The sequence below is a fragment of the Salvelinus sp. IW2-2015 genome, linkage group LG36 (assembly GCF_002910315.2).
Source record: "Salvelinus sp. IW2-2015 linkage group LG36, ASM291031v2, whole genome shotgun sequence".
NCBI classification, from domain to species: Eukaryota; Metazoa; Chordata; class Actinopteri; order Salmoniformes; family Salmonidae; genus Salvelinus; species Salvelinus sp. IW2-2015.
In genome coordinates, this window is record NC_036875.1 from 35,638,896 (window position 1) to 35,660,970 (window position 22,075).

The 22,075-nt window shown below is 44.4% G+C and overlaps 1 protein-coding gene across 3 annotated transcripts in view; it reads left to right on the forward strand.

Moving 5' to 3' along the window:
* Window positions 1–22,075, forward strand: part of LOC111959719 (NEDD8-conjugating enzyme UBE2F-like) — a 97,758-nt gene that overhangs the window by 62,792 nt on the left and 12,891 nt on the right. For all 3 annotated transcript variants that reach the window (XM_023981499.2, XM_023981497.2, XM_023981498.2), the window contains 2 exons: window positions 893–925; window positions 2,996–3,058. In XM_023981499.2, the coding sequence (XP_023837267.1) occupies window positions 893–925; window positions 2,996–3,058 (96 nt within the window). The remainder of the gene's footprint in view (window positions 1–892; window positions 926–2,995; window positions 3,059–22,075) is intronic.

The following is a 22,075-nucleotide window of genomic DNA, read 5'->3' on the forward strand; positions in this document are numbered from 1 at the left end:
TCATCCCCAGATTCCAATTAGCTCATTCATCCCTCCTCTCCCCTGTCACTATTCCCCAGGTCGTTGCTGTGAATGAGAATGTGTTCTCAGTCAACTTACCTGGTAAAATAAAAAATGATATGCCATGGCCGTCTGTCACCAGATCTAAACCCAATTAAATACATGGGAGATTCTGGAGCTGTGCCTGAGACAGAGTTTTCCACCACCATCAACCAAACACCAAATGATGGAATTCTCGTGGAAGAATGGTGTCACATCCCTCCAATAGAGTTTCAGACACTTATAGAATATATGTCAAGGAGCATTGAAGCTGTTCTTATTCATGGTGGCCCAACACCCTATTAAGACACTTTGTTGGTGTTTCCTTTATTTTGTCAGTTACCTGTATTAAGGGTAATTGTTTACACGTTGTTTAATTAATTTAATTAATTAATCTCTTTATGATTCATGAAATCACACCCCTCTGAGATACTCAATTACAAATGCCAGTATCCTTTTATAATGTCCTCAAAATATATATGCTAATTAATACCCATCATAATCACTTCTTCACAGTGTTTGAACATCAAGGAAATTTGCCTAATATGCGCTGAGAGACAATCCACTTGCGTATTCACAGAAGGTTCCTGTCTTCGTAAGATACAATGGTGACTGTAGAGACGATAGAAGACCCCGCTTTATAATCTATTTGGGGAATTCAACAATTTTGTTTGTTAATTTGTTGGAATGAAAATGCTCAACGATGACCTGGTTATTAATGACTAGTTTAGTTTCAATTTTAATGGTACATAAAATGTGATGGATGGTCTATGGATGATCTATGAATGATCTATGAATGGTCTCAGGATGGTCTATGAATGTTTATGTTTTTGTCTGTTTCTGTGTCTTTCAGGATGTAGTCTGGGGATTGAACTCCTTGTTTACCGTAAGTACCTTTTAATCAATAAACTGATTTGAAAATTATCTTAAAATGTGTTCGTTCTTGGTGTACAGTGCCTTCTGTAATGGGTGATCTATCACCAGCAACACACAGAGGTGACAGATCAGTGCCACAGCAATTACCATAACACATAGGGTATACAGTGCCTTCAGAAGGTATTCATACCCCTTGACTTATTCCACATTTTGTTGTTACAGCCTGAATTCAAAATGGATTCAAGTGATTTTTTTTCTTGCCCAGCTGCTCTAAATACCCCATAATGATAAAGTGAAAACATGTTTTTAGACATTTTTGCAAATGTATTGGAAGTGAAATACAGAAATATCTAGTTTGCATACAGTAAGTATTCACACCCCTGAGTCAATACATGTTAGAATTACCTTTGGTAGTGATTACAGCTGTGAGTCTTTCTGGGTAAGTCTCTAAGAGCTTTACACACCTGGATTGTACAATATTTGCACTTTTTTTATTTTTTTATTCTTCAAGCTATGGCAAGTTCGTTGTTGATCATCACTAGACAGACATTTTAAAGTGTTGACATAGCTTTTCAGGCCGATTTAAGTAAAAACTGTTTGAAAGTCAACATTGGCCTCATGATTAAATCGCTGAGCGGTTTGCTTCCTCTCCGGCAACTGAGTTAGGAAGGACGCCTGTATCTTTGTAGTGACTGGGTGTAATGACACACCATCCAAAGTGTAATTAATAACTTCACTATGCTCAAAGGGATATTCAAATTAGTTGTTTTATTTACACATCTACCAATAGGTGCCCTTCTTTGCTAGGCATTAGAAAACCTCTAGTCTTTGTGATAGAATCTGTGTTTAAAATTCACTGCAGGGCTGAGGGACCTTACAGATAATTATATGTGTTGGTTACAGAGATGAGGTAGTCATTCAGAAATCATGTTAGCACTGTTATTGCACACAAAGTGAGTCCATGCAACTTATTATGTGACTTGTTAAGCACATTTTTACTCATTAACTTATTTAGGTTTGCCATTACCAAGGGGTTGAATACTTATTGACTCAAGACATTTCATTTGTTTATACATTTTTATAAATGACTAAAAACATAATTCCACTTTGCGTGTAGTCCAGTGACAAAAAAACGGAATTTAATCCATTTTAAGTTCAGGCTGTAACACAACAAAATGTGGAAAAAGTCAACGGGTGTGAATATTTTCTGAAGGCTCTGTATGCCCATATATGAGGAACAGGTAGACTGAGGATGCTAAAATCTCTTATTTCAAAAAACAAATAAACCCGTTTCCTAACATTCCCCAAGCATTTTGTGTAAACTTTGAGGAGAATACAGGTGGGTAAATGAGAATTTGCGAGTTAAGTGTTTTTGGAATGGCTGCTGTTGCTTGTTGGCTGCGTCCCACGGTAATGATAAGAGACTGACTCATATGTTTTTGTTGTTGGTCGGATTCAGATTTTTCTGCAGATACACTGTTTTACAGCACGGAAATGAAAAAGTGTAATTTCTTCCCACGTGTTCTCAAATTGCCATCTAACAGAGAAATTGTTCAAGAAATATGCTTAAAATGTTTATTTCTTATATTGTAAAATAATAACACATCACGAGAATGGTCGCAAATGATCAGATAAGCATGAAATGTCCTTTTTTCATCATTTTTATTGAAAATCTGTTATCTGTGACATTTTCATCCGATACCAATATATCGGTAAAAGGCCAATTTCAGCCACTAATATCGGTGAACCGATATATTGGACGGACTCTGGTGGTGCTGCAGCCTGATGCTCAGTCATGCCCTGAGGCGTAGCTTTTAATCAGGAAGTGAGGCGCTCGCCACACAGGCCTAGCCGCCATTTTATCTCCCTAATAACACAATGCACCTCGCTCGCCATGCACACAGTCTCTATGGCAACAGGATTATTACACTACTTTGTCAGTTAGTATCAGACAACAACAAACCTAATAGTCTGGCAAGTGGTTGTTTGTTTTAATCTTGGTTAGCAGGTTGTTGTTTATTTAAACAGCTTTTTTGTAAACTTCCGCTGTCTCTCTTTGTCGCTCTCTCATTTCCCTCAGGATCTACTTAACTTTGATGACCCATTGAACATTGACGCGGCCGAGCATCATCTGCGTGATAAGGTAACGACACCAACCAGTCCACCTGGAGGGAAGTCATCTTCCCTCTATCCTGTACATGGCCTAACATGAGCAGCAGGACGTTGGAATTGTTGTCGAAAAGCTCTACAAGTGGAATGTGGGGTAGTTCTGTAGAACTCTCTCTCACCACCACTGGACTGTGAGTGGGTCAAATGGACCATTCAGAACCACTAGGGACTGGGCTGTAGTGTATGTCTCACTCTGTATGTCTAAGCAGGGCACTATATAGTAAATAGGGAGCCATTTGGGATGCACCCTATGTCTCATTCTCCCTGCAGGAGACAGACCAGTGTGTCGACGTGGATTAACTTACATCCTGTTGTACACACTGGTGCTGAAACATCCAGCCAACCAGGCCCCCAAGAGCTGGTCTGGGATCAGAGGTTCCCAGAGGAACTTACATCCTGACACATTAACTACCGGAACAGCGAGCCCCTAAGCCAGCCCCCCAAGAGGTGATCTGGGAACCTCAGATCCCAGAGGAACTTACATCCTGACACACTGACTACCGGAACAGCCAGCCCCCCAAGAGCTGGTCTGGGATCAGACTGTTGTTGACATGAGTGATTGGATTCACTGTGATGTGTCTCCAACCATACTGCAGGCCTAGCCTGGCCTAGTAGCACCATTGCAGAGAGACAGAGCTAGCAGCTGTTCCAACCGCTCCATAATTAAACTGTGGTGGGACCACTCACACTCCCTCCCAAATGGTGCTCGGCTGGGGCTTGCAGTACTCCCCAGGTGCTCCCCAGTCCCCAGTCCCCAGCCAGGCATGTGATTCACTGCAGAGAGACGGAAAGAGCAGCTTAAAATCTCAACAGCAGGGCAAGACTACTGTACTGTCTCCATGGACTCATGCTTTATTATAGGTGGTTTACAGTCAAACGCTCCCTAAAACACTTCAGTGAGCAGGCCTTTCAAATCGACCTGGCCCGGGTATCCTGGAAGGATATTGACCTCATTCCGTCAGTAGAGGATGCCTGTTTGCTCTTTAAAAGTGCTTTCCTCTCCATCTTAAATAAGCATGCCCCATTCAAAAAATGTAGAACTATGAACAGATATAGCCCTTGGTTCAACCCAGACTTGACTGCCCTTGACCAACACAAAAACATCCTGTGGCATTCTGCATTAGCATCGAATAGCCCCCACGATATGCAACTTTTCAGGGAAGTCAGGAACCAATATACTCAGTCAATAAGGAAAGCTAAGGCTAGCTTTTTCAAACAGAAATTTGCATCCTGTAGCACTAATTCCAAAATGGACACTGTAAAGTCCATGGAGAATAAGAGCACCTCCTCCCAGCTGCCCACTGCACTGAGGATAGGAAACATTGTCACCACCGATAAATCTACGATAATTGATCATTTCAATAAGCATTTTTCTACGGCTGGCCATGCTTTCCACCTGGCTACCCCTACCCCGGCCAACATCTCAGCACCCCCTGTAACAACTTACCCATGCCCCCCCCCCCGCTTCTCCTTCCCCCAAATCCAGACAGCTGATGTTCTGAAAGAGCTGCAAAATCTGGATCCCTACAAATCAGCTGGGCTAGACAATCTGGACCCTCTCTTCCAAAAATGATCTGCCGCCATTGTTGCAACCCCTATTTATTAGTAGCCTGTTCAATCTCTCTTTTGTATCGTCTGAGATCCCCAAAGATTTGAAAGCTGCCGCGGTCATCCCCCTGTTCAAAGGGGGAGACGCTCTAGACCCAAACTGTTATAGACCTATATCCATCCTGCCCTGCCTTTCTAAAGTCTTCAAATGTCAAGTTAACAAACAGATCACCGACCATGTAGAATCCCACTGTACCTTCTCCACTACGCAATCTGCTTTCCCGAGCCGTTCATGGGAGCACCTCAGCCACGCTCAAGGTCCTAAACGGTATCATTATCACCATTGATAAAAGATAGTATTGTGCAGCCGTCTTCTTCGACCTGGACAAGGCTTTCGACTCGGTCAATCACCACATTCTTATCGGCAGACTCAATAGCCTTGGCTTCTCAAATGATTGCCTCGCCTGGTTTACCAACTACTTCTCTGATAGAGTTCAGTGTGTCAAATCGGAGGGCCTGTTGTTCGGACCTCTGGCAGTCTCTATGGGGGTGCCACAGGGTTCAGTCCTCGGGCCGACTCTCTTCTCTGTATACATCAATGATGTTGCTCTTGCTGCTGGTGATTCTCTGATACACCTCTACGCAGACGACACCATTCTGTATACTTCTGGCCCCTCTTTGGACACTGTGGACACTCTCCTTCCGTGGCCTCCAACTGCTCTTAAACGCAAGTAAAACTAAATGCATGCTATTCAACCGATCACTGCCCGCACCTGCTCGCCCGTCCAGCATCACTGCTCTGGACGGCTTTAACTTAGAGTACATGGACAACTACAAATACCTAGGTGTCTGGTTAGACTGTAAACCTTACAGACTCACATTAAGCATCTCCAATCCAAAATTAAATCTAGAATTGGCTTCCTATTTTGCAACAAAGCATCCTTCACTCATGCTGCCAAACATACCCTCGTAAAACTGACCATCCTACCGATACTCGACTTCGGTGATGTCATCTATAAAATTGCCTCCAACACTCTACTCAACAAACTGGATGCAGTCTATCACAGTGCCATCCATTTGTCACCAAAGCCCCATACACTACCCACCATTGCGACCTGTACGCTCTCGTTGGTTGGCCCTCGCTTCATACTCGTCGCCAAACCCACTGGCTACAGGTTATCTACAAGTCTCTGCTAGGTAAAGCCCCACCTTATCTCAGCTCACTGGTCACCATAGCAGCACCCACTCGTAGCACGCGCTCCAGCAGGTATATCTCACTGGTCACCCCCAAAGCCAATTCCTCCTTTGGTCGTCTTTCCTTCCAGTTCTCTGCTGCCAATGACTGGAACGAACTGCAAAATCTCTGAAGCTGGAGACTCATATCTCCCTCACTAGCTTTAAGCACCAGCTGTCAGAGCAGCTCACAGATCACTGCACCTGTACATAGCCCATCTGTTAACAGCCCATCTATCTACCTACCTCATCCCCACACTGTATTTATTTATTTATCTTGCTCCTTTGCACCCCAGTATCTCTACTTGCACATTCATATTCTACACATCTACCATTCCAGTGTTTTAATTGCTATATTGTAATTACTTCGCCACCATGGCCTATTTATTGCCTTAACTCCCTTATCTTACCTCATTTGCACTCACTGTATATAGACTTTGTTTTCTTTTTGTTCTACTGTATTATTGACTATGTTTTGTTTATTCCATGTGTAACTCTGTGTTGTTGTATGTGTCGAATTGCTATGCTTTATCTTGGCCAGGTCGCAGTTGCAAATGAGAACTTGTTCTCAACTGGTTAAATAAAGGTGAAATAAAAATAAAATAAAATAAATTTCACTGGTCATCCCCAGAGCCAAAACTTACTTTGGCCGCCTTTCCTTCCAGTTCTCTGCTGCCAATGACTGGAACGAATTGCAAAAATCACTGAAGCTGGAGTCTTATATCTCCCTCTAACTTTAAGCATCATCTGTCAGAGCAGCTTACCGATCACTGTACCTGTACACAGCCAATCTGTAAATAGCACACCCAACTACCTCATCCCCATATTATTACTTACCCTCTTGCTCTTTTGCACCCCAGTATCTCTACTCGCACATCATCATCTGCACATCTATCACTCCAGTGTTAATGCTAAATTGTAATTATTTTGCATCTATGGCCTATTTATTGCCTACCTCCCTACTCTTCTACATTTGCACACACTGTACATAGATTTTTCTATTGTGTTATTGGCTGTGAGTTTATTTGTGTGTAACTCTGTGTTGTTTGATTTTGTCGCACTGCTTTGCTTTATCTTGGCCATGTCGCAGTTGTAAATGTGAACTTGTTCTCAACTGGCCTACCTGGTTAAATAAGGGTGAAATAAAAATAAAATACAGGAAAGGTCAGGCCTTCAGTCTGTTGGCCACTCGCAGCAGGTCAATATCGCCACCGTCTCCTCCTGTGTAGAATGGAGGCTTTGACTGCCTGGCTTGGTGACCGGTTCACACCAGTTTGTTTCGCACACCAACACCCCAAGCCCTGTTCAGGAACACAAACTAGAGGAAAAGAGACAGGAGAAAGTATGTGAGGGAAGGAAGGAACATGCTAAACTGATGTCTGAGAGGAGGCAGGAGACAGGAGTGGAGGCAGGACCTACAGGAAGTATTAATTTCAATTGATGGTTTCCTCTGGTCTCTACATCTTGAGGGATCCGGTGTTGTCTTTCGTCTCTAAAGTTCTGTCTGTCTAACCGTCGCAAGGCCTGTGCAGTGAATCTGTGTTCTGCAACATTACACACCTAAAACTTCCACCTTTTACAGTAGGAGTAGGGGTTGACATGTAGTTATTAACCAGTGCAGTATGTGCATATGTGGCGGATATTTGTATGAAAACTATTAATCCACTTTAAAGTATATATTCTTTAATATGAACATCCGCGCTATTAACATCCTTAGATGAGTTGCCAACTAAGTATTAAAATGTTTATTTCAAATAACTCCTAAAGCTCTTAGAATTATTTATATCTTCAATGAATGCAACATCATTTGCATATTACTAATCCAGGCCATACATTTCCTTATGTGTTTTCCAGTTGTAGCTTCTAGCATGGCCTCTATAGTACAATGCCTGGAGCTGTGCATTCAGACATGTATTTGCATATTATTTACATTTTGAGTTAGTCATACAATTAGATATATTCACTTAAAACCACTGTCTTCTGCAAACCTCATATTTCTCAGCTTTGTGTACTTCAGCCTTTCTACCAAACAGGCATCTGGGGCTGTATCCCAACTGTGTTGCTGCGGCAGCCATTTGGTCACATTAGGAGTATGGATCCGTCTGTGTGATGGTCTGTCCATCCTGTCTGTCTGAATGATTCTGCTCAACTGGCCGGGCAGGCGGAAGGTTCTGTTGGGGAGACGACTCATCTCTCACACACCACTGCAACTGTAAGGTTGTGGTTCAGAGCAGCCATTCACACCAACTACAGAGAGAGTTACAAAGAGAGTAGTGTCCACAGGCCATAGTGGGCTTCCTACACAGTGGGCCCCAAAACCCTCAGGAAACAAGGTGCTACACTGTGAACTACACTGTGAACTGAGAAACCCCCTTGTGTTAGAACAGCTTCCCCTGGACAGTACCGGTGATCACTACTGTGACAGGTTCCCCTGGACAGTACCGGCGATCACTACTGTGACAGGTTCCCCTGGACAGTACGCGGCCGATCAACTCTGTGACAGGTTCCCCTGGACAGCTACACGGCGATCACTACTGTGACAGGTTCCCTGGACAGTACCGGCGATCCTACTTGTGACAGGTTCCCTGGACAGTACCGGCGATCACTACTGTGACAGGTTCCCCTGGACAGTACCGGCGATCACTACTGTGACGGGTGGGGGAGGTTCCCTGGACAGTACCGGCGATCACTACTGTGACAGGTTCCCCTGGACAGTACCGGCGATCACTACTGTGACAGGTTCCCCTGGACAGTACCGGCGATCACTACTGTGACAGGTTCCCCTGGACAGTACCGGCGATCACTACTTGGACAGGTTCCCTGGACAGTACCGGCGATCACTACTGTGACAGGTTCCCTGGAAGTACCGGGATCACTACTGTGACAGGTTCCTGGACAATACCAATGATCACTACTGTGACAGGTTCCCCTGGACAGTACCGGTGATCACTAACTGTGACAGGTTCCCTGGACAGTACCGGTGATCACTACTTTGACAGGTTCCCTGGACAGTTACCGGTGCATCATACTGTGACAGGTTCCCCTGGACAATACCGGTTGATCACTACTGTGACAGGTTCCCCTGGACAGTACCGGTGATCACTACTTTGACAGGTTCCCCTGGACAGTACCGGTGATCACTACTGTGACAGGTTCCCCTGGACAATACCGGTGATCACTACTGTGACAGGTTCCATTGGACAGTACCGGTGATCACTACTGTGACAGATTCCCCTGGACAATACCGGTGATTACTACTATGACAGGTTCCCCTGGACAGTACCGGTGCACCTATTTGTTTTTCATATCAGGACAAACTCACTTCCCTGAAGTCTCATCATCCCTATTTAGTGAATTTGAAGGTCAATTTGATTCACACCACTCTGCAGGAAATGGGAAAATGAAAATAAGCAGGAATGTTTCTCAAAACAGACCAACTAAAAGTTTTCTGCTGTGTCAGAATGATTCTCAAGCCAGCTCCCCTGTGGCGGTGAAAATGGCTGAGTTGCGCTAGTAACAGCCGGGGAAGCCAGGTCGGGTGTTGGTGTGAGTCAGGTTCACAATCAAAGCAAAGGAACAGTGGCTCATGCAATATTCCCCAAACAAATTCTCAGCACTGAGTAAATTTCAGGTCTTCTGCACGCAGACTTGAATGTTGTGAAAATTCTGTGCAACTTCCAGTGTGCTTTTACTGTGAACACTGAGGCTGTACCCACTTTGTTAGTTTTAACAGGGGCTAAGTAGGCTATTGTGGCAATTTGATCATAACTAAGGCCTACCAGAGTGGCCTTCCATCAAAAACAATGTAGAAAATGCAGCCCATAACATTTTTACATGGAAATAGCTGTTCTATCGTTCAGCCTACAGTAGCAGCCAATGTGTGGTGTTTCAATGTAGGCCTACATTCCATGAGACTTTAGAAAACAACATGCAGGGCTTGACATTAACCTGTTTATCCACTTGTCCTTCAGACAAGGAGGTGATTGAAAATGGTATTGTTTGAAGAAAGAAACCACTTTACAAAATAAAAAGCATTACTATTCACATACCATTATTATAGAGAATCAGACCAACCCTATTGGCTACTTAGCTTATTCAAGCATGTCTCGAAATACAACACTGCCACTTTAAGACAAAAAAAGTTATTTACCTGACTCACTATTCAAAGATGTCTATGAATGTACACGTTTTGTGCTCTTGTAGGAAGCAATCCCTCCCCCATTGCTGACTAAAAATGATCTGTAACTGGGCTCATAACTCACTAACTAGTAAAAGATATGAACAAAACGTGCACACGTGGCTACATGCAGCTCTCGCTTTGATCTCAAAACAAGCACATCTACTCAGGACCACAGCTGTAAACACAGTCCAGATCAAAGTAAATGGCACAGATCCATATATGGCAATGGTCTATTTGCATATAGGCCTACTGCAGCTGTGATTGGTTATGCCACACCAGTCTGTGTAGAGTAGGGGCGGAGTCGTGTGTGTTAATGAAATAGAATCCTACTCCGATGCGTTCTGCAAAATCTATTGCGTAGCTTGTTTTGTTTCGGTATGTTGCATTCAAAGTGGATAATATTGTGTGGATTCAATCCCAATTGCCACAGTAAAGGGAAACATTGATAGTGTTAACTAACAGGGACAACTCTAGAATGTTGAGTGAAGTTTAATATCATGCTTCTCTCCGTGGGCTGATAGAGTATTTCTTCTGCGCCGCAGTCTCGGGGTGCGCATGCAGCTTAGAGGGAACATTGTACATGCTTCCTCACGCTAACACAGATCTGTAGTAGTTGTCCCAGCTGCCTCTCCCACCCCCTGCCGAGTGTGATGTCCACGGTCTGTGGTTCTCGACGTGAGGGCGGGGGCATATGTGAGCAGTGTCCAATCTGGGTCTCCCCTGACTCTGTAGCAGTGGCATGCCGACTGAACATCAAGTCTCTGTGCAGGAGGGAACTGGGGAACCACAACTCACACGTCCGCCACATAGCACGTCTGCCTCACTAATGCTAAATGACCATGTAATGACCATACTGATGCATCATTTGCCCTGCTTACTGACTCCCCTGTGGTGTCTCTTCACAGGCAGCTGGGCCTCAAACTCTCGCTCTCTCTCGCACTCTTTCGCTCTCTCTGTCTCTTTCACACCCTCTCTTTCTCCCCTCATCTCTCTCTCTCTCTCCCTCTACCTCCCTCTTTCAGAGTGGACAGGACACCTCCATGGGGGTCATACAGTAGTTCTGTGTGAGAGATGGAACATACCAAAATGGAATAGACTGCTATTTGACCGTTGACCTTAAAACTATAGCGCCTAAAGAAACCGATGATTAGCCAGGCGAGATGTCTGTCTTGACCTTCATACTGTATGTTTTTTAACAAACACAAAATAATATTGGACCTATACGTCAATGTGGTATACACCTAGCTATAGCAATGCCACAGAAAACAGTTGATTTTCAAGTTGGCCACAGCAAACTAACAGCAACATTTCCAGTGATAAGTCACTCTAGCATGGTCAGCCATTCTGCACCATTAATGAGCCCCAGTCCGATGGCTTAGAGAATCCTTTACACAAGGTTCTCCTGAGGAACCATGAGGAACCCTGTGGTCTTCTGACTGCATCCTAATGCAAGTCTATGGATCTCCATCCAGCACAGGACCAGTTTGTCTCACTGGATTAATAGCCAATTAACCAACTGTTTGTTTGCATGTCGGATCTGGTTCTTCATGGTTCTACATTACATGGTTCTACATGGTTCTGCATTACATGGTTCTACATGGTTCTACACAGTGGTCATTAACGCCATGTATGTCTGTTTCATGAAGTGAAAATCTGGACGGTGTAGAAATAGTTATTTTCATTCTGTCAATCATTCTGTGAATTCACTATCTGACCTGTGTGATGTCAGACTGTCTGTCTAGTGTTTAACACATTGGTGGTTGTAAGCCACCTTCAACCCTGACCTGATCTGACCTGTGTGATGTCAGACTGTCTGTCTAGTGTTTAACACATTGGTGGTTGTAAGCCACCTTCAACCCTGACCTGATCTGACCTGTGTGATGTCAGACTGTCTGTRMAGRGTTTWACKCKTTGGTGGTTGTAAGCCACCTTCAACCCTGACCTGATCTGACCTGTGTGATGTCAGACTGTCTGTCTAGTGTTTAACACKTTGGTGGTTGTAAGCCACCTTCAACCCTGACCTGATCTGACCTGAATCGATCCCATCTACCAGGTGAGCCATTGGCCTCCGGAATGTTTTCTCAGTAGCCCTGCTGTGTCGGTAGAGGGGATTAACAGTGATAAAAGTGAGAGATGAGTGCCGTGAGGTGTCCTTTCTCACCACATATCTATCTCTCTATTGGCCACCCGCTCTTTTTCATCCTCCCATCCACCTCTCCATCCCTCCCATCCTTCCACTGCCTATCATGACAGCCTCTGCTGAGAGGGTGTTCAGGTGATGTTATTACCGCTACATAACCAGACTATTGCTCCTGCCTGCAGCAATAGTGGTGTACAGCATGCCTGGGCCTCTGAGCTGATAGGGTGTACCAGACACGGTAGTGTTCCACTACCCAGGAAGCCCTGTTGCAACACTGCTATGATATATGTTGTTTCCTGCCTGTGGTGTACACAGTGGCGTCAGGAGAGAAGAGCAGTTAACAGCAGAATCACATTAATGCTGGGCTGTCTGGTACCATCTGGACAGTGCACATCCAGTTTGGGCTATCAGACTATTTAGGCTGGAGGGGGAGTGAGTGTTTGATGGTCTCTCACTCTGCAGATGGTCCAAACTGTCTATAGAACATATAGAACATATAGAACTATAGAACATCTCTGGATGACGTGCTCCTCACTAAGTAAAAAGGTCAAGTCACCTGTTATCTCTGCCTGGATAGGGAGGAGAGAAGAGGAGCCATGCAGGCCTGTGTCCTGACGTTACCTTGTTTGGTGTAAGAAATTATGTCACAGGGTCACTGAATGTCATTGATTGGTCATTTTTGTGTCTGAAAACTTCTAAATGGCCAAACCAAATAATGTCATCTCTCCCATCTGAGTCTAATAAACAAATGTGCCGTATCAATGACAGCTCACTCAATCATCGCCTGGGAGTCTGAACACTGACATTGAGATCTGACAGGAAATTCTGCTTGTCTCTTTCCCTGTATTCTCTACCAGGGGAGGGACAGTATGTCGTTTTTACTTATTCCCTGAGGAAAATGGTTTACAAATCTGCATGATTATGTTCAGTCACTTCAGTTTTACTTTTGAAGTCGTTTGAGGACATTGTACTCTCAATGGCCAGTTTATTAGGTACACCCATCTAGTACTGGGTCGGACCCCCCCTTTGCCTCCAGAACAGCCTGAAATCTTTGTGGCATGGAAATTGGTATCAAGGGACCTAACGTGTGCTAAGAAAACATTCCCCACACCAGTACACCACCGCCACCAGCCTGTACCGTTGACACCAGGCAGGTTGGGTCCATGGCCTCTTTCGCCAAATCCTGACTGCCATCAGCTTGATTCATCGAATCAGGCAATGTTTTTCCACACCTCAATTGTCCAGTGCTGCTTCTTCTTGTTTTTAGCTGATAGGAGTGGAACCCGGTGTGGTCATCTGCTGTAATAGCCTACCGTGACAAGGACCGACGACTTGTGCGTTCTGAGATGCCGTTCTGCACACCACTGTTGTACTGCGCCGTTATTTGTCTGTTTGTGGCCCGCCTGTTAACTTGCACAATTGTTGCCATTCTCCTTCGACCTCTCATTCTGCGAGCTGTTTACGCCTACAGGACTGCCGCTGACTGGATGTTTTTTGTCTGCCGCACCATTCTCTGTAAACCCTAGACACTGTCGTGTGTGAAAAGCCCAGGAGGTCAGCCGTTTCTGAGATACTATCATACAGAACCACGCTCAAAGTCACTTAGGTCACTTGTTTTGCCCATTCTTACGTTTAATCTAACTGAATGCCTCAATGCCTGACGTGACTCATAGCTGATTTATGCTTGATCCGGTAATGCTCTCTGGAGGCGCAGCATGGAGGGTGTGATGCAATTGTGGAGGCTTGCAGAGGCCAAATCGAGCCCTTTACTGCCATACGCCTCCCAATTTTTGTAGCAATGCAGAGGGCTCCGTGTAGCTCCGCACTGACATGATTGGTTGACGGTAGGTGGGGGCGGGAGGTCCTGTATAAACACACAATCACTTTCTTGACAACTTCCTTCACAACAGCTCTGCTCTGCAAAGCGCAAGAAGCATGAATGCCCTGACTTCTACATAGGCCGTTTCACAGTAAATCCTGTACGGACACTGCAGACATCGGATTGACCATGRAGTCTTTCACTGTCTGTAGGAGCGAACCATTTTAGTGAATGGAGTGGTGTACCTAATAAACTGTCTGCTGAGTGTACGTCTGAACTGTTCTGATTGTCATCATTCATCTCCATTATGATTAGTTGTAGTTAAGCCTAATACTATAACACTTTGTAACACTGCATATGGAGGTGTATCAAAAGGCAATTAGCCAGGGAAGAAAGGCATGGCCCAATCAGCTTAGCCAAAACTCCACAATCCACCAGACACCCCTCACATTCATATTAATAAGCATAATTACATGGGGCTATTTAATACTCTGTGCTGCACTTGGCTCACTGAGTTACTGCCAAAATATTTAGCGGGCTGCAGCGTTATGCAAGAGGTGGAGCGGGGGGTTGGAGGGGGCAGGGGTGGGACTGGGGTGCAGCAGTGGAATTCCCGGGGGTCTCAGCATGGTGGGATCAGAGTGTTCCGAGGTTCCAGTTCTAACTGTTAGTTCTAAGTCTCTGTTCTGTCTGCTTAGCTGTGCTGAGGGCTCTTTAACTTAGTGCTGTTTGCTTTGCTCTGCTGCTCTAGTCGGACTAGAAATCTGTAGCGCGTTCCACCCAAGGGGAAGTACAGCCATTTGCATTCATTAATTTACCTCTTGAAGATGTGTTTTGAACACTGGTGTACCTGCCTGCTGGGAGGAAGAGCTAATTGGGTAGGATAGGTGACATGGTTCAGTTCACTAAGGAATGACCACTAACGTTAGTTGGACAGTCAGTCTGTTTCAACTACATGCCTCGTTTGTTTGGTTTCCTACCTAGCGCGTTGCTTTCATATCAGTTCCTGTTTCTGTCCTCCCCACGTCCTTGCAGTTTCAAGTAACAGACAGACGTAATAATCTCTCAGTAAAACTGCCCCTTCCGTTTCGCCCTGAGGTCAGGTCCCCAGTCATTATTTGAGGTATTACTGTTTAAAGGGGAATTTATATGGCTTTCACTAAGGACTGAGGAGATCCAGTAGATTATGACTCAAATAGCAGGTTTCCAACCAGCCGTCTGACTGTGATTTTCATCCACAGTTTAGAGTGGATTTACAGGAAGTAGAGCCTTCAGGAAGTACTCATACCCCTTGACTTATTCCACATGTTGTTGTGTTACAGCCTGAATTCAAAATTGATTAAATAGATTTTTTTTCTCTCACCCATATGGACACAATACCCAGTAATGACCAAGTGGAAACATGTTTTTTGAAATGTTTGTTCATTTATTGAAAATTAAATGCAGAAATATCTCATTTCCATAAGTATTCACAGCCCTACTTTGTAAAAGCACCTTTGGCAGCAATTACAGCTGTGAGTCTTTATGGGTATGTCTCTAAGAGCTTTCCACATCTGGATTGTACAACATTTGCCCATGATTATTTTCAAAATTCTTCAAGCGCTGTTAAATTGGTTGTTGTTGTTGATCATTGCTAGACAACCATTTTAAGGTATTGCCATAGATTTTCAAATAGATTTAAGCAAAGAGTCAGAAACTTTCCGGTAAATTTACGTAATTTTTAAGCCCGGAAATTTTGCTTAAATGCATCAAAAAAGGTAGCTCATAACAATGAACCTTTTTTGATGAACCCAATTCAATGGAATTGCAACCCTCTGCATGCACAGGGCATTCTTCCATCACATGTACAGTGCATTCTTCCATCACATGTACAGCTGATTCTCAAGATCTTGCTCACTAATGAGATGCTATTGATCCCACACTACTACACTGTCTGAGCTAAGGACTACATGCTTTTTGGTAAGTTTTGATTACAATACTAGGTGGGGTGGATATATTTTATATGACATCATTTTTTCTTAACTAGTAAATAGTAGCCTACAGCAAAGTGTGTTTAAATCATTTCTAACTTAGCAATTTCTGCTAGTTAGTTTTTTGCTACCATGTGGGTTTTAGCTTGCTTGAGCCTGCTAACTGAGGAGTGTTAATTGCCGCGGTCATCCCCCTCTTCAAAGGGGAAGACACTCTAGACCCAAACTGCTACAGACCTATATCTATTCTACCCTGTCTTTCTAAGGTCTTCGAAAGCCAAGTTAACTTCTTTGGGGTAGGGACAAGTATTTTCACGTCCAGATGAAAAGCATGCCCAGAGTAAACGGCCTGCTACAAAGCCATAAAAGCTAGAATATGCATAGTATTAGTAGATTTGGATAGAAAACACGCTGAAGTTTCTAAAACTGTTTGAATGATGTCTGTGAGTATAACAGAACTCATATGGCAGGCAGAAACCTGAGATAAAATCCAACCAGGAAGTGGGAAATCTGAGGTTGGTCGATTTTCAACTCAGCTCCTATTGAAGATACAGTGGGATATTGGTAAAGTTGCACTTCCTACGGCTTCCACTAGATGTCAACAGTCCTTAGAACCTTGTCTGATGCTTCTACTGTAAAGTGGGGGCGAATGAGAGAGGAATGAGTCAGGTCTATCATGACCTGAACATGCCCTGACCATGCGCTTTCACGTGAGAGCGAGCTCTGTTCCATCGCACTTCTGAAGACAATGGAATACTCCGGTTGGAACATTATTGAAGAATTATGTTAAAAACATCCTAAAGATTGATTCAGTACTTCGTTTGTCATGTTTTTACGGACTGTAATATAACTTTTTTAACTTTTCGTCCGTACTTTCCGCTGGACCTGCCCGCGCGTTGTGAGTTTGGAAAGTGTACTGAACGCTAGAACAACAAGGAGGAATTTGAACATAAATTATGGACATTATCGAACAAAACAAACATTTATTGTGGAACTGGGATTCCTGGGAGTGCATTCTGATGAAGATCATCAAAGGTAAGTGAATGTTTATAATGTCACTTCTGACTTCTGTTGACTGCATAATATGGCGTATATATTTGTGTCTTGATTGGGCTCTGAGCGCCGACTCATATTAATGCATGGTTTGCTTTTTTCGTAAAGCTTTTTTGAAATCTGACACAGCGGTTGCATTAAGGAGAAGTGCATCTAAAATTCCATGCTTAACAGTTGTATCTTTTAGCAATGTTTATTATGAGTATTCCGTCAAATTGATGTGGCTCTCTGCAAAATCAAAGGATGTTTTGGAACTTCTGAACGTAAGGCGCCATGGTAAACTCAGATTTTTGGATATAAATATGAACTTTACCGAACAAAACACACATGTATTGTGTAACATTACATTTACATTTAAGTCATTTAGCAGACGCTCTTATCCAGAGCGACTTACAAATTGGTGCATTCACCTTATGACATCCAGTGGAACAGCCACTTTACAATAGTGCATCTAAATCTTTTAAGGGGGAGGGGTGAGAAGGATTACTTTATCCTATCCTAGGTATTCCTTAAAGAGGTGGGGTTTCAGGTGTCTCCGGAAGGTGGTGATTGACTCCGCTGWCCTGGCGTCGTGAGGGAGTTTGTTCCACCATTGGGGGGCCAGAGCAGCGAACAGTTTTGACTGGGCTGAGCGGGAACTGTACTTCCTCAGWGGTAGGGAGGCGAGCAGGCCAGAGGTGGATGAACGCAGTGCCCTTGTTTGGGTGTAGGGCCTGATCAGAGCCTGGAGGTACTGAGGTGCCGTTCCCCTCACAGCTCCGTAGGCAAGCACCATGGTCTTGTAGCGGATGCGAGCTTCAACTGGAAGCCAGTGGAGAGAGCGGAGGAGCGGGGTGACGTGAGAGAACTTGGGAAGGTTGAACACCAGACGGGCCTGCGGCGTTCTGGATGAGTTGTAGGGGTTTAATGGCACAGGCAGGGAGCCCAGCCAACAGCCGAGTTGCAGTAATCCAGACGGGAGATGACAAGTGCCTGGATTAGGACCTGCGCCGCTTCCTGTGTGAGGCAGGGTCGTACTCTGCGGATGTTGTAGAGCATGAACCTACAGGAACGGGCCACCGCCTTGATGTTAGTTGAGAACGACAGGGTGTTGTCCAGGATCACGCCAAGGTTCTTAGCGCTCTGGGAGGAGGACACAATGGAGTTGTCAACCGTGATGGCGAGATCATGGAACGGGCAGTCCTTCCCCGGGAGGAAGAGCAGCTCCGTCTAGCCGAGGTTCAGCTTGAGGTGGTGATCCGTCATCCACACTGATATGTCTGCCAGACATGCAGAGATGCGATTCGCCACCTGGTCATCAGAAGGGGGAAAGGAGAAGATTAGTTGTGTGTGTCTGCATAGCAATGATAGGAGAGACCATGTGAGGTTATGACAGAGCCAAGTGACTTGGTGTATAGCGAGAATAGGAGAGGCCTAGAACAGAGCCCTGGGACACCAGTGGTGAGAGCACGTGGTGAGAGACAGATTCTCGCCACGCCACCTGGTAGGAGCGACCTGTCAGTAGGACGCAATCCAAGCGTGGGCCGCGCCGGAGATCGCCAACTCGGAGAGGGTGGAGAGAGGATCTGATGGTTCACAGTATCGAAGGCAGCCGATAGGTCTAGAAGGATGAGAGCAGAGGAGAGAGAGTTAGCTTTAGCAGTGCGAGAGCGCCTCCGTGTAACAGAGAAGAGCAGTCTCAGTTGAATGACTAGTCTTGAAACCTGACTGATTTGGATCAAGAAGGTCTCTTGAGAGAGATAGCGGGAGAGCTGGCCAAGGACGGCACGTTCAAGAGTTTTGGAGAGAAAAGAAAGAAGGGATACTGGTCTGTAGTTGTTGACATCGGAGGGATCGAGTGTAGGTTTTTTCAAAGGGGTGCAACTCTCGCTCTCTTGAAGACGGAAGTCCTATGAGTGTCATCTGATGAAGATCATCAAAGGTTAGTGATTAATTTTATCTATTTTCTGCATTTGTGAATCCTCTCTTTGGCTGGAAAAATGGCTGTGTATTTCTGTGAATAGGCACTCACCTAACATAATCGTTTGGTTTGCTTCGTCGTAAAGCCTTTTTGAAATCGGACACTGTGGCTGATTTACAACAAGTGTATCTTTAAAATGGTGTAAAATACATGTATGTTTGAGGATTTTTTTTAATGGGATTTCTGTTGTTTTGAATTTGGCGCCCTGCAGTTTCACTGGCTGTTAAGAGGTGGGATGCTACCGTCTCACGTACCCTAGAGAGGTTTACAAACAGATTACCGACCATTTCGAATCCCACCGTACCTTCTCCGCTATGCAATCTGGTTTCAGAGCTGGTCATGGGTGCACCTCAGCCACGCTCAAGGTCCTAAACGACATCATAAACCGCCATCGATAAGAGACATTACTGTGCAGCCGGATTCATCGACCTGGCCAAGGCTTTCAACTCAATCACCACATTCTTATTGGCAGACTCGACAGCCTTGGTTTCTCAAATGATTGCCTCGCCTGGTTTACCAACTACTTCTCTGATAGAGTTCAGTGTGTCAAATCGGAGGGCCTGTTGTCTGGACCTCTGGCAGTCTCTATGGGGGTGCCACAGGGTTCAATCCTCAGGCTGACTCTTCTCTCTGTATACATCAATGATGTTGCTCTTGCTGCTGGTGATTCTCTGATACACCTCTACGCAGACGATACCATTCTGTAACTTCTGCCCCCTCTTTGGACACTGTGTTAACTAACCTCCAGACGAGCTTCAAAGCCATACAACTCTCCTTCCGTGGCCTCCAACTGCTCTTAAACGCAAGTAAAACTAAATGCATGCTATTCACCGATCACTGCCCGCACCTGCTCGCCCGTCCAGCAATCACTGCTCTGGACGGCTTTAACTTAGAGTACATGGACAACTAAAATACCTAGGTTGTTGGTTAGACTGTAAACCTTACAGACTCACAATTAAGCATCTCCAATCCAAAATTAAATCTAGAATTGGCTTCCTATTTTGCAACAAAGCATCCTTCACTCATGCTGCCAAACATACCCTCGTAAAACTGACCATCCTACCGATACTCGACTTCGGTGATGTCATCTATAAAATTGCCTCCAACACTCTACTCAACAAACTGGATGCAGTCTATCACAGTGCCATCCGTTTTGTCACCAAAGCCCCATACACTACCCACCATTGCGACCTGTACGCTCTCGTTGGTTGGCCCTCGCTTCATACTCGTCGCCAAACCCACTGGCTACAGGTTATCTACAAGTCTCTGCTAGGTAAAGCCCCACCTTATCTAATCTCACTGGTCACCACAGCAGCACCACATCGTAGCACGCGCTCCAGCAGGTATATCTCTCACTGGTCACCCCCAAAGCCAATTCCTCCTTTGGTCGTCTTTCCTTCCAGTTCTCTGCTCGCACATGACTGGAACGAACCTGCAAAATCTCTGAAGCTGGAGACTCATATCTCCCTCACTAGCTTTAAGCACCAGCTGTCAGAGCAGCTCACAGATCACTGCACCTGTACATAGCCCTACTGTTAACAGCCCATCTATCTACCTACCTCATCCCCATACTGTATGTATTTATTTATCTTGCTCCTTTGCACCCCAGTATCTCTACTTGCACATTCATATTCTGCACATCTACCATTCCAGTGTTTTAATTGCTATATTTGTAATTACTTCGCCACCATGGCCTATTTATTGCCTTAACTCCCTTATCTTACCTCATTTGCACTCACTGTATATAGACTTTTTGTTTTCTTTTTGTTCTACTGTATTATTGACTATGTTTTGTTTATTCCATGGTAACTTCTGGTGTTGTTGTATGTGTCGAATTGCTATGCTTTATCTTGGCCAGGTCGCAGTTGCAAATGAGAACTTGTTCTCAACTAGCCTACCTGGTTAAATAAAGGTGAAATAAAAAGAATTCACCTGTTCCATACATGTTTCATTTTAAAACATTTAGATTAAACAACTCCTTTGTAAGATAACTGCTTAACTATTTATCTGTACATGGAATTGTATTAGGGTTTCTTTACTATTTTTTTCTAATCTTTACAGGAAAATGCCACGGGCACTATCTGATGTGTGGAGACATTTCACTGCAGCTAATGTAGAAGGAAACGCTGTGTACATTTACAAATACTGTGCCAAATCATATGTGAAGAATGCAACAAAGCTGCAGAATCATCTGGCCAAGTGCATAAAGTTCCCTCCGCGCTCACAACAAGCAACCTCTGACAAAAGTCCCTCTACTTCTATTTGAGGTGAAAATTATGAATCAGACACCTTATCAATAGCAACAGCTCATGGTCCTGGAATCAGATGTTTTTTTGACTCCGTGGAGGAAAGTACTCAGAAATGTTGCTGAATGTCTTGCTCGAGCTGTGTATGCAACTGGTTCACCTCTGATGCTCACAGGCAATGTGTAATGGAAGAGATTTCTGAATGTTCTTCGCCCAGCATACACCCCTCCAACCAGACAGCCCTCCAACCAGACATGCTTTATCTACTAATTTGCTGGATGCAGAGTTCAACAGAGCTCAAGTGAAGGTCAAGCAAATCAAAGAGAAAGCAGACTGTATTGCAATCATCTCTGATGGGTGGTTGAATGTTCGTGGGCTAGGGTACGTGGGACGCTAGTGTCCCACCTGGCCAACATCCAGTGAAATTGAAGAGCACCAAATTCAAAAACAGAAATACTCATTATAAAATTCATAAAACATACAAGTGTTATACATCGGATTAAAGATTAATTCATTGTTAATCCAACCACGGTGTCAGATTTCAAAAAGGCTTTACGGCGAAAGCATACCATGCGATTATCTGAGAACAGCGCCCATTACAAACAGTTACCAGCCAAGTAGGAGTTACACAAGTCAGAAATAGCGATAAAATCAATCACTTACCTTTGATGATCTTCATATGGTTGCACTCACAAGACTCCCATTTACTCAATAAATGTTTGTTTTGTTCGATAAAGTCCCTGTTTATATCCAAAAACCTCAGTTTTGTTCGCGCGTTTTGTTAAGTAATCCACAGGCTCAAACACAGTCACAACAGGCAAACGAAAAATCCAAATAGTATC